At 34.9% G+C, this 14,130-nt stretch overlaps 1 protein-coding gene across 1 annotated transcript in view; it reads left to right on the top strand.

Annotated features, from left to right (window-relative positions):
• Positions 1-14,130, top strand: part of MCPH1 (microcephalin 1) — a 120,702-nt gene that overhangs the window by 25,028 nt on the left and 81,544 nt on the right. Inside the window, exons 10-12 of the mRNA XM_039380774.1 lie at positions 4,100-4,194; positions 9,082-9,152; positions 12,586-12,749. Coding sequence (XP_039236708.1) covers positions 4,100-4,194; positions 9,082-9,152; positions 12,586-12,749 — 330 coding nt within the window. The remainder of the gene's footprint in view (positions 1-4,099; positions 4,195-9,081; positions 9,153-12,585; positions 12,750-14,130) is intronic.

Here is a 14,130-nt window from a genome sequence, read left to right as displayed (position 1 = left end):
TGTATATAACAATTTTAAATTACAAGTACTCATAATTTCTTTGTCTACACTCTTTATATAGGCATGCTTATTGTACTCTTAACATGGAAGACTTCTAATCAAATTTATCTAAAATTGTATTGTCAACAAACAAAAGCCATGAAGACAGAGCAGTTTATAATGACGGCTGCAGACATGTTGGGGGAAGATAAGTAAGATTGTCAGGAATCTTTAATGGCTTCAGGAAGAAGCTTTCCAGATTTAAAACACTACCACCCCAAAACCAGGACTTTTGGTGTGTTCAAAGGCAGTGCATAAAGATAAATTTATAGAGTTGACTCTTAGTTTTGAGAGACAGCAACACTTCAATGAGGATAGTTTCAGATTCTTCTCCTACAGAGTTGTTAAGGATAAACACTGTCAATTAATGTCTGTGAACGTCATCGGGAGTCTTCCCTGCTCTAGAAATATAAGTTGATGATACTGGATTTTATGGATAAAATAAACCCTTTATGTATTGTGATGCATTTTTTAATTATTCCATGAAATTAGATACATAGTTTTTCGTTGCTTTGCATAGGGAAGACAAAGTGAAATAACTAAAATTAATCATAAAGGCAAAAATGTATTCAAACAAGTTATTTACAATGGTAATAAACTTGGCATGAGGTTGAGTGCTCATTGCTTATTGTCACAAAAAAGTTTACATTTACCACAGTGCCTGCTGCATGTCACAAATGTAAATATTTTGTACTTTAAAAATGACTCATTATTAATAACCAGTTAACTGCCATTTTTATTCAAATAAAAAATTTGTTTCCTAGTTTTAGAAGGATATGAGAGGCTAGGGATGTCTTTTAAAGCATCTAACAGTATGATATCACTAGAAATGCAACTCAAATTTTACAGTAAAAAAATCCTTAATATACTGTGTTCTGAGTGAATAGAAGAAACTCTTTAACCACATAAAAAAACCGGTTAAATATCATGAGGGATAATTAAAACTGTATTTTCACAAAGACAATAGTATGGACTTAACTGGAATTCCTTCAGGTTTGTTTTTAAACATTCATCTTGGCTTGTATTTCTATGGCTTTTGGATTTGGGTGAAGGTACATGTGTCAACATTGAACTGATGAGACTTTTTGAGAGGAGGGAAAATTTTTGCGAAGGGTCTAAGCTTGTGCTGTGAAACAATTGGTGTCACTAAATTTCTACTCACTCAACAAATTACATATTGGTTGTTTTTTAGAACCTTTTTCGAGAAATAGTGGCTTAAGTAGATGGAGAGTTTTGATTTTTTTGTTTGCACAGTATTAAGAAAAAAACCCACTTCACTCTTTTTTTGGTTTTTTTTTCTATAAGATTGGTAGGTATTGTGATTTTTGTTTCAGAGACTATTTATGAGGTCTTACATAAAGTCAGAACATATTTTTTATTATTACTTTTAGGCAAGTAGGAAATTGCTCAAGATCTATCCATGGTGAACAGTAGATAGGGATAAGTATTGAGAATAAAATCCTGGAATCCCAGGTTACTTGAAGTACATCTGTATCATCTCCATCCTTTTATTTAAAAGTCTATGTATTCTTGGATTTCATGGTGGAAGGGAGGCTTTAGTGCGAGAAATAGATGTAACTCTTTCTGGCTCAGAGCATGAGGGGAACAGTACATAAACATTGTGGAAGAAGTGAGAGCTTGGAGTCCATGCTTGAAGTGTACATACCTCATTGCTGAACATAGGTATATATTCTGTTCTTTTCCAGTTTTGGGGTGCAGTGTTACATTTAGTGCTGAGGTCATAACCATCATGCCAGAAAACCAGCCAATCCACTGGGCTGCAGCTGGTTTGACAGAGAATCAGTGTAAAACTGAAACTGTTTTCCCTCTTGGCATCAGAAACTACCAGGAGGAAAAGGAAATGCTGCTTAGATCCTCTTTTCTTTTTTTTTTTTAATTTAACTCTTGGAAAAATGAATGCCCAACATAAACCTGCTGGTGTCTGGCATGACTCTATAGGTTGGAAATCCTTTAGTTGATATAACTGCTTTCTAAATTATAGTCTCAGAGATCTTGAAAATTGTTGAAAATAAACCTGAACAAAAGACTTCCTAAACTCCATTTTATCAGCATTTGACGTGTCTTCATTGAGATTTTTTTAATATTTTAAAACAAATATCACCATGCTTTTCTACATTGAAATTAAACATTTTATAGATTAATGGTGTGATCTTTGTAGAATTGAATTATGAACTTACAAACAAATCTGTGTGGAACAGAAATATAAATATGCAATCAGCTAAATAGGAAAAAAATCTTGCAACACATTACACACACACTATACAAAAATCCTTTTTTTCTAAGATTTGTATGCAAGTATGATTAATTAATAATTCTTCAAGATTCTAAAAAATTTTTTTTTTAATTATTATTCTACCCTTCCTAATATTGCTGTTGCACTTCAAAGCCTGAAATAAGTATTGTTCAGTTGTTTACCATATTGTCTGGAGTGCTGTATAGCTTTAACTCAGGTTGTTTACTATCATCAACAAGTGGGTTACAATCTTGTCAGAGAATTATTTACTGAAGTTTACGATCTTGTATCTTAACACAAAGTTAGCATAAATCCTGGCTTGACTCTTTTGGGCTGCAAACATGTTCAGGATTATATTCACCTCAGATTCCACTCATTGCTGCATAGCTGGCATCTCCAAAAGACTTCAAATATCCAAATTAACGTCACACTGTTACTTATTGTGCAAACGCACCATGTAACAATTGGGGGGATTCAAAATTGTTCTTTCCCTCTAGAAATGGTTCCATTCCTACAGCTTGCACAATGGAAATTTGTCTGTGCCTCAGTTGCTTCTGCCCAATGACCTGTTGTGAACAGAGTTAATGAGCCAGTGATGTCTGCAATGAAGTAGCTGAGGCAAACATCATTTCTAATGAACCTTTCATGGTGAGTGGCAACCACTATTACCAAAAATCAAATGAGTGGCTGATGAGGTCTTAAATATCAAACCATTAATTTTGCTGAAGCTACTCTACTGTTGCCCACTACCCTTGGGCTTGTTTTTTATCTTGCAGTTACGGCACAGCTTCTCATTTGAAGCTTTCTGAAGTGCTTTTAGTTGGTCATAAGTCAGCTGTCCAAAGAGATTGTTCGCTTCATTGGATCATAGTGAAAGCATAAACACTTTTTAATGTCTGAACAGATGAAACACATTCACTCCCACGTGATACTTAATTTTTTGTTGAAATTATTTGCAGAAGGTTACAAACTAATTTTGTTAACATGGTGAAGCTGGGATTTGGGGGAAGAAGTTCATGTTGCTTAAAATTTCAGTGGAAACTCACAGATCATTTGGGAAGGTGAGTATACATTGGGCATTATTTGGTACTAATGACAGAATTAATTTGTGCCTTAGTGTTGTCTTTAAAATGTTTCTTCTTGCCTATATGAGTTTTCTCTGTAACATAGTGTTGCCCTATGATAGCCCTTGTTCCTCTTTCTCCTGTCTTGTGACTTTTTTGGGGTGAGCGAGTGCCCTTCCTTCACCCAGTCTTTCATCTTCTGTTAGAATCTGAACTATAAAGTAACTTTCTCCCCCTCTTAGCATCCCACTTCTTGAAATTCACTTCTGTCACATTGTCTCTTTCTTATATTAGAAAAAGGTTCTTTACCCAGAGGGTGATTGGGCACTGGAACAGGCTCTCCAGGGAAGTGGTCACAGCACCAAGCCTGACAGAGTTCAAGAAGCATTTGGACAATGCTTTCAGGCACACGGTGAGATTCTTGGGGTTATCCTGTGCAGGGCTAGGAGCTGGACTTGATGGTCCTTGTGGGTGCCTTCCAACTGAGGATATTCTATGATTCAATGATTCCTCAGGTTTCTCATAATAAGGTCTAGAGATGAAATTTTCCTAGTGAAAGACAGTTGAGAACTGGACTGCTGCTTTTCCTGAGCAGTGGACCAGGAAGCCAACCCCTAATTGGTACCTGTTGGAAAGACTTAAGCTTCCCATCAGAATGGGAATCACTGCTGCCTGTGCTTATAGAAATGATAATAAAACTTTTCATGTCATGTTGATTGACTTGGAAATTTTTTTGTTGCAGCCAAAGGACTGGAAAGAAGCATCTACTCTCCCCTTAACCTTTGGCTATTCTAATAGAAAAAGTCAGTCTCCAGTTTTGCTAACGATCGCAGGCAGGTAAACATGTCTCTTAAACTTGCAGAATGCTGTGAAAGCTATCCCTTGCTACAGAGATTTTGTATCCCCTATGATTGACTTTTTTCTCTTAAATATAGTTGTTAGCTATGATTGGGTGTATGTGGAAAACTGAAAATGTCAGTAAGTTGTAAACTCTGACACTGCTAGTCTGAAAAGTCTGAAACCACTCATCATCTTTCATCTTGCAAACAGAAGTTCTAGGGGTTGCTGTGTCTGCGATTACAGGATTTCTCATGTTTTCTAGTATTTGGCAGTGAAGGAAAAATGGTGCCCAGGCACCTGTCACATCATCTTATTTTTCTGTCTTCTAGTAACCTCCTTTGTTTTTTCATCTTTCCCCATGGCAGGATTGAATTTAGTTAGAATGGGTGCATTTTTTCATATCTTTCTAAGACCAAAGCAGAGGTGCTATATTTGGTTAGGAAATTACAGTTGAAATTGACTTTTGCAGCCAGAGGAAACTGGAAAAATGTCAGTATCAAAGGACTGATAAGAGGAGAAAGGCTAGCCAGAAAGTAAATTACAGCTTTGGATAATTGCTGTTTACAAAATACTGAATAATAATCATTCATTACAGTTACCAATTATTTTCAGCTATGAACCACAATTACTTGAATAAATTAATGTATTACAATTTATAGATTGTTTATAAAAGCAGACTTAAGGTTTTGGATCCAAGTTACAACCTTCCTAGATAAAATCAAAGTGAAATTAACCTGATTGTTGAATATTCCTATGCTAAACATGGCTCTGTCTTTTGGCTCATGTGCTAGTAGGACTGAAGATTGTTACTTCTGAAATACTGCTGTAAAGATCAAAAGTCAGTATAAGAGTTCTAAACCAATTTCAAAACCATCTGATGGACTTACAATAGCCAGAGAAGAAGGGATTTGAAGTATACAAACAAGATAGGATAATAATCCTGTATTCTCCCTTACACTGTATTTGCACACACATGCACTGCTTTCCCCTGCCTCCCTCCTGGCCTCCAAAAAGGAGGTATATTGGCCAAATCACATAGGGCAAGTATCTTGTTGAGTCCTAAAGGAGAAAGTCTTTTTTTGCTCCATCAAAGCATGTATCTGAGATAGAGAGTACTCTGAGGAATATTTCTTTCAGAACTTCAATCAACTTTAAGGCACAAGAGGAGCATTTGGACTAATATACAATTCAAAAGTGCTATTTATTGGTTGAAATCCTTTCTTGAAAAGTATCTGAGGCCTATATTGTCAAGTTAATTCTTTATATGAATGCACTTTATTCTTGAAAACTGACCTGGAAAAACATTTTATGGTCTAATTTCCATTTGTCACTTATGAAACAAAACCCATGACGTGCTTAAGGAAGGAAAATTTGAGCTCACCTTCTTGAAAAGCAGGTCGTACAAAACGGGTCTTTTTTCTTCTTGCCCTTCAACTCCAAGAAACACCTACTCAAACTTAGAAGGAAGAAAAAAATACGTTTTGGACACCTTCTTTCTGGGATTGGTAAGTTAGCATACAGGAAGTATCACGTTATTTTTTAAGTACTGGGGAGATTTACAAATACTATTTCCTCTCAGCTACTGAAATGCATGTTTTATATTTCAGATTACTTAGAAAAATCTTTCTTTCTTGGCAGACTCTGAAGAAGTACTTAATGCAACTGTGCTTCTAGAAAATATATGAAGGAAAGCTAAACTATATAGTTTATGTAAAAGCTTATATTCCAGACCTCAAAAATAATTCAGAAAGAAGTGTGTTCTGAGTCAGAGTACAGATAATGCCACTCTTCAGGATTCAGAGATTAATGATAAATAAAAGGACCAGTTAACTTAATACCACCTTTTCCAGTGTTTTATTAATAATAATCCTGCTACAAACATGCATTAGAACTCACAGTGATGCTCAGCAGATGTCTTTTTGCTGGTCAGAAAAGAAAGTGCTAACTCAATTTTTTTTGGTTGTTTTTCTTTGGGTCAGGTTGGGTTTTTTACAATAAAAGCAACATAAAAAATAAAACAGACACAAAGAGCACAGAAGAAAAATTGCATAGCGAGGGGGGAAGCAATTAACTTGAAAAATGTAGAGCTGAAAATTAGAACATAGTTTGGCTAAGTTTTCCACTTGGTAACTGTAATTAAAGAGAACTGCTTGTCTTATTGAAGCAATAAAACAAAATATTGTCTGCTTAGCAAGTGACCTCTAACTTGGAAAAATATGCAGTTCTGAATGCAAATGAAATAACAGTTTGGAAGAAATTAAATGTATTACAATTTCTATGTTTTGTGTGCGTTCTTCTGCATTCTGAAGTCTTTGAATAACTTTTAAGAGCACTGACAGGACATTTTTTCAGAATACTCCCTGTACCATCATGTGTGGCATGTACTGTAGCCTAAAAGCCACAATTCAAAAGCTGACTTTGCAGGGTAAGGTCAGGACAGACTGCAGGTTTCCTCATTTGTGTGGATCCAGTATTTTTACTTACCTATAGACAAGGTATTAAGAAACTGTTAACAAACATTTCTGCTCTGAAGCTGAAGAAGCAGCTGTAGGATTTCAAGCTGCTCTGGTCCTGGTTTATATTAATGCTTTTTTTTTTTTAACCCAAGTTTTGGCAAAAGTAGTAGTATGATTAGTGATACTTTCATAATGTATAAAAATTGCAGGGAAGGATATTTTTTTGCACATTCCAACACATCAGGATCTAGCTTTAGAGTTAATGCTATGCAAGGAGCCCCAAGAACCTAGTGGAGTTCCTTTTTTTGGATTTAACTCCAAACTTTGACTAAAAGAGCTTAATTTTGATAGCAGAGAGCCTTGGCTTTACATGCTGAAGGAGAACGTCATGACCATGCTGAAACATACATATTTGACTTAGATGAGTTTTTCCACGCAGAAAGATTGGACAGAGAAAAGCAAAACCTTGCTTTTAAGCCTTGGTTTTTGCCTTCCCAGGCTGTCACATCCCAGAATCCTTTAATGTTCACGATTTTTTGCAGATCCCACAATATGTATTAAGACAGTATGAAGTGCGTCCTCATAATTGTATAATCTGACCCCATGTCTGATTTCAATCATCTGACCTAACCTGTGCAGTAGAGTGTCTAATATTGCAGTCCTTTCACCACAAGAACCATTACTTAATTTCTTACTGGATGTCTTTATTGAGTGTTTATTCCTAAATTCTGAGTTTATGTAACTTAATATTAATACTAATTATATTCATGTTCTGATAGACATATCTAATATATATTGTTGCATTGTTGTTATTTTTGGACAAACTCTTTGTTTGTAAAACTCCAGTGTAGAATTGAGTTGGAACTTCCAAGAGCAATTGAATGTGACTGCTTGCTTGGAGTTAGAAAGTAATGCAGTAGAAAGTCTTTTGGCTAAGAACAGAACAAAATTTGATTACAGATAAGTTCACTTTATCCTCTCTTCAATGGTCAGGCTAGCAGTAGAGTAAGATATCAGCGCTAAGTATTACTGGCAACAAGTTAGAATTCGGAAACTTACATTTCCAAAAATACTACATTGAATTTCTCTCAAATATTTCGATATAAAAGTTGCATCCTTTTGTCTTGGAAGTTTTATTCCATTCTATTATTGATTGGTTTTACATTTTGACATTGTATACATTTTCAGTTCTGAAGTATTGTAGACCTTACATGTTTATCATGAATTTAAAAGATTATTGAATATGCTGCATGATGTTGCTTCTGAAGCCTTAAATAGATGTGGTTTGTGGTTTTCAAATTTACCTACCCACAGAATGAAATTACCATGTGTATGTTGAAATGACTCCTTCTTATGTTATCTTTAATATCTGCCTTGTCAGTGGTATCTAAATTGTGTTCTGTTTATGCAAAGAATGTTCATATAATGAACAGTCATGGTGCACATTATTAGTCTACATTCTGTAAGTCTAATAGTCTACACAGGTAATTCCAACTCCATTCTTAAATGTGACAAATTGCTTGATTGCTCGATAGAGAGCAGTTCTGTGCTGATAAGAGAAGCCGGAGTTGCATCAGAGTATGTTCTCTCTTCTGTTCTTTGATTCATTAGTGGGTAAAATGAGTTACCCTCAAGTCTTTTTTTGGCCTGTACTAGCAATTCAAAATATTTTTGTGGTCTCAGGTCAGTACACTACTCAAAGGAAACTTTGGGAGCTCACTACTTGGGTTGTGGCAATATATTGGAGTGCAGAAGTGGGAATTATTTTTTCTTGTGCACCAATAGTTATCTGGAGAAATAATTTAAATTCATAAATTGATTTTGAAAATTAGGAGTTGTTTGAAATAATTTTATAAAATTCGGTCAATCTACTTTTTTCTACAAAATTAAAATGTTTATGTATTTGTGTATGTTTATGTAGCTACAAATAATTCTTAGCTAAGGTTTTCAAAACATCTTCTTACATGCATTTTTTGATGACTATGTTCTGCTTAATTATGTATTTCTCTGATGCTGCTAAAATTCATGTTCTGTGCTACCTTTGTGCATGTTGGAGGCCTTCATGCTGATGAACTCCCTCCTTTTCTGACTTCTGTAATACTAATTCTTAAAAAGCTTCTTTATAGTCCATATGAGGCAAACGCTCCTGCTTTGCACATAAGCTATGGGTGGTATTGCAGAGGAAGGCAGGGGTGCTTTTTAAGGTGTTTCAGAGTTGCTAGTTTGAGGATTGCTGTACTCTTTGAGTATCCCTTGTGTGTTACATTACGTGAACAACTTCTATTTACTAGAAAATATTGAAGAGTGAAGGAATGTTTACTTAACCTGAACATCAAATACTGAAGTTATGCCAAAAAAACCCCACTATACTGTAAAAATAAAGTCATAAAAATTATATTTTCTAATAAATATACTCTTGTTTCTGCAGCATCTGGGCTAATCTCTGCCTTTCTTTTGGAAGAAACTGGAATTTTAAATTACAGGTTTTCTTTGTTGTAGGTAAGCTGCCTTTTCCTTTCCATCTGTTCAGAAGGAGAGGGCAGAAGACAAATACTATCCTTTTTTCTGTGGCATCTCAGACTGGAAATCCTTTGCTTTTTGTTTTTGCTAATGAAAGCTTACACTACTGTCTTCTGCTATATCAGATGCTTTGATACAAGACATAATGGAAATGGTTTCCTTCCTTCCTTGTCTTCAAAGTTTAATATTTCTATTATATGTGTTAATTAACTCAGACTCTTCTCCAGGTAATACTGTAATTATGAAGTGGTTTAGTCCTTTTAACGGAACAGTTTCTAATTGAAATTTTTTTTCAAAGGGGAATTTTTTTCAGATTTTTGATATTTTCTTGTCTCTTTCACATCTCTAGCCAACAAGGATACTGGTTATGACTGGTGTCTTCTAATTATTGAACATTCTATTTATTCAGCACACAGTTTAAATTTGAATGTGGATAATCTTGTTATGTGTGTGCAAAATTTTGGGGCTGTGCACTTTATTTCATTCTGTGTTCTGGCTAGAAATTCGTACACACATGTATATGTCACTGCTATTTGCACTGTGTATGTTTCTGTTGCTGTGGTGCAGACTAAAGTAGTTCCACAGGTGAGCTCAACAGGGCTTCAGAGCAATAGAATTGAAATTTTAAGCAAGTTTGGAATTTTTCTGAAGGAAATGTAAATAGTAGTTGTACGTAGTAAATGGTTCAGCCCAAGACTTAGGTTTTCCCCATACATTTTAATTATTTATATTTAAAACATCATAATCTAAAACATAAGTTTAAAATATTTTCTTTCATACAAATAGTTGCAGAGTAAATATCAGTTGTAGGCTTTTTAGCCCCTTAGTTTCAAAATATTTGAAGCAGCTGCCGCTGCATATTTTGGGAGAGAGTTAATAATTTTCTGGCATGCTCTTATCATTCTCTTAAAGGTCTTACAGCATAAAGAACATCCAACAAAAACACAATTCCATATTTTATACTACACTTGCTTACAGTTTTTTAATTCTTTCTCAAAACTCAAGATATTTTTACTATCCATAAATCTGTTTCAGGCTTGATGTACTTAAATCTTAATGGTTATATAGATATAAGTGCTCAGAAACGGCATTTAGTGGCTGTTCTTTCAGAAGTTTTATGTAAATGGTTGTCAATAGCTATTAGCAAGTATATATGTCAGAAACATAAAATGTAAGTAATACTTTTCTGGTACTTAATGTGACTGGATGCTAGTAACACCAAGTTTATAAAATGGTCTTTGCAAGTCGTGCACTACAGGATCACTGTGGAGGAGGTAAAGATCACAGCTATAGTGCAGATAGTAGGGGAAGACAGAGGCTGTGGTCTGCCTAAAAGAGGAGAACAAATCCTGGCAGAGCTGGGGAAAATTTCATTTTTTATAAAGAGGTCATTATTTTATTATTTCTTTTATGTTGCTTGTATATTGACTTTTCCCACTAGCCAATTATTTCATTAAATTAAAATATCTGGTGATAACAGTTGCTTTTCTTCAGAACCTTTTTGTCAAGACTGTGCTTTTGGCTGACTACAGCTGTAGGCATACATCAAGTTTTAAACGGGTGAAAGGAAAGGGACCACTTCTGAAAGAACTAAAGAACAGAAAATAGTCCTCCAAAATACAACCCAGTGGTCAAAAGCCAATTTTACTACCCAGTAGCTACAACCTCAAAAGTGGTTCATTAGAATTTACATTTTAAGATGCATGAGTTCAGTGGTTTCATGGCATCGGGTTTTGAGATTATATTAAATGCTGCTCACTGATTCACAGCCAGCAGCTACCTATTTTTCTGATTTACAAATCCAGTGAAATTTTGCTGTAAATTTTCATCCATCAGTTTTTGCAGTTGACTCAAGTATAAACTGGTGAGTTTTCTCTGCCATTTATAAGACATCTCAGATTCGAGTCTTGTACAACAGGAATTTTTCATCTCATTATAAGGAATTTTATGTAGACATGGGAAAGAACTAAGAAAAGGTTCAGGTAGAGCATGGAAATACATCCCCTGAGCATGCACTCTGGGCAGGACAAGCCGCTGTGGGTTGCAGCATTCTGAAAACATTCACTTGTAGGCTATGTCAAGTTAAAACTCACAAAATGTAAAGGGAATAGTAAATATTCCAGTAACAAGCAAAGCCATATAGCCAAGGCCAGAATTCACACTGGAGTGGTCAGTTGTTTGATTTTTTTTGATTATCTCAGCATACAATATCGCCTTTTAATTTGTGTGAAATTAGTTTGCTACACTGTTTTTACTATTAATTTATTTGTTTTAAACTTCTTGAAAAATAGATTGCTCCAATCTCTATGAAGAAGTTTTTGCAGTTTTCTTGGAATTCCACTAAGTAGTTTGGTTTTTTTTAGCTGGGATACTTTGGGAGTTTGTAACAGATTTCCTTTCTGTGGAAATCTGGAAATATAGTGAGAATGAAGTAACCACAGAGGCTTCTGGAGATGCTCTGAATGCTCTTGCGCTCTGAGTGTCAGTGATTAATGTTTTACCTGAAAAGATCGCCAGTGTGATAGATGTGACTGTATTCAATGTTGTGCTTAATTGCTTTATCTTGTGTCAAATGCCCTGGATGTTTCAAAGTCAGTGGGGGGAGCAGAGTGGCCACCAGAACTTGGCTTTCATTTATGGATTCTTTAATGATCATTTATAATTGTAAAAATAATGATTAGTAAGAACAGTAAATTGTTCTCTTGCAACAGCTTTTCTTTAGTGATACCAAGATCTTACTCTTTTCACAATGATACATTTATGTGCTTCAGCACAGCTATGTAGAGACCTCGAATTAGAATTCCAGTTATAGGTGGACATTCTGGAATTTATATTTAATTTTAATTGTATTTAAGGATAAGTGAATTTTTAATTGAAACATTTGCTCAAATCTGTTGGTAGAAAGCCAGACAGAATTTTAGGATTTCTCTCTAAATTTAGACACAGCATATTATTCAGATGCTGAAAATCTCATGCTTCCTAATGAAAACCTGTTAAGAGTGCTATGTCTAAATGTTTACATTTCTTGGTAATACTTTTTTGATAGTACTACAAAAGCAACCAAGAATTAGGCTCTGTTGTACTGGGCATTGTACACAAACAACATATTAGATAATTCTGCACTCAAAAGCTTTTATTTAAACAGACAAGATAGATGTGGGGGACAAAAGGGCTTTGAAGTGCAAGTAGATATGACTGTATGATAACAGAAAAGGGTCTGTTTGGACTCTGTTGGGAGGGTAGTGAATTCGGGGCTATCAAGTGTGTAGAGGCTTAGTGAGAAAAGGACAAGAAATTATTAATGAGGAAAGAGATGAGTTTGAGTTAATTTGTGTTGTGTGTATATGCTTTTATAATTCTGTAAATTCACTCAATGTTGTTTGGGGTCTTTTTTTCTTTTTCTTCTTTTTAGGAAGCAGTAATACAGTAATTCAGGTGATGAAAAGAACTTGGAGACTTTTGTTCTCAAATGATGTATGTGGAACAAGAAGTCATGTAGTTACTGGGGATCCTCATCATACCTTGAATGTTATGCTGAGAATTGCTCATGGGTGTTGGATTGTTTCTTATGAATGGGTGAGAAGTGCTTTTTAATTTTACTACACAATAACTTAAACTTATTTTGTATAGCTGAAATATCAACTGTGCTTGGGTCTATGTTACATACAATGGTGCAATGTTCAGATATTCAGACTTACCTAGAATTAATTCAATTAGATGAAATTTGTCTGTGTGAAGCTCTGTTACTGTGAGTTACAGTCTTTCAGCGCTTAATCTAACCAAAGAATTTCTGTATTGTACCTCATTATGTATTTTAGGAAGGCCTGAACTTTTATCTCATGTATGAGAAACTCATCTCTTATGCATTATTTTTGGACAGACTAAAGGCTAAATAAACCATTTCTGCTCAACGTTAGCCAGCTCACATTATTCAGATTGAATTTTTTATATCCTGATAATATATTTCTGTTCTGTTCTGAAACATGCATTTTGTTCAGCATTTGGTAAAAATTAAGGGGAATTGTTAGATCCTTTACTGCAAGTAGGGAAAATATAAAATGGAAATAGCAGTGACTGGGTGGGGAGCTTACCTCTCAGCCCAGGCTTAAGCCATCTCAATTGCTCCCTCTGATAATGGAACTATTTCTGGAACTATGAAACATAGCTGTTGGAATTTATATGGAATTAGCTCTTCATCTTATACAGAAAAGGTTTGTTGAATAATTTTCAATTTTGTAGTTTCCTTTTTCTTACAAATACTTGAAAATTTAATTGTTGGGCTGAAAATAAACTCCTATTGCCTTTTTGTTTTTGAGATGTCTGACACTTAGCAGAGTGTAGCTTGTCCTGTGTGATATATATGCAGTCATCTGAAATTGTTGTGGTATCCTTCAGGGTTTTCATAAATTCTTGGTGATTAATTTCCCTTGGAATAGAGGGTTTGCATCTTTCGTCACCTTGAGGATCCAGTAATGTACCTTTGTGGCAAAAAAAAGACTAATAGCTGCATTAAGCTTGGCTGCATTAAGAAGAACACATTTGAGCCAAGGGTTTGGAAAAGAAAATCTCCAGACATCCTTTCCAGCTGCAACTACTATATGATTCTTTGCATCTATGAATTAAATACACTGAAATATCTGTCCCACACTTGTCTTTGTATGGAGCATTTAACAAGTCACAACGTAATTGCTATAAGCTGTTTTTTCATAAGAGGGTAGTCAAACATGAAAGCTGCATTTTATCTCGGAAAAAAGCTTCAAATAACTACTAAGACAGTAGAAAATAGCTTCCTGTGTTTGTACATAAGGCAGTATTTGGATAATCAGTATTCTGACAATTGCTGTCCTGGCATTTCACAGCCCATTTTATACTCTGAACTTCTGTGAACAAATTCATGGTGAAACCATCTACCCATAGTTTTCGTAGACTGTATTGATCAGTAGTAATGCCAAATTTT

Source organism: Pipra filicauda, unplaced genomic scaffold (genome assembly GCF_003945595.2).
Source record: "Pipra filicauda isolate LSUMZ 115617 unplaced genomic scaffold, ASM394559v2 scaffold200_size1382263_pilon, whole genome shotgun sequence".
NCBI lineage: Eukaryota > Metazoa > Chordata > Aves > Passeriformes > Pipridae > Pipra > Pipra filicauda.
This window is presented reverse-complemented; position numbering and strand designations above follow the sequence as displayed.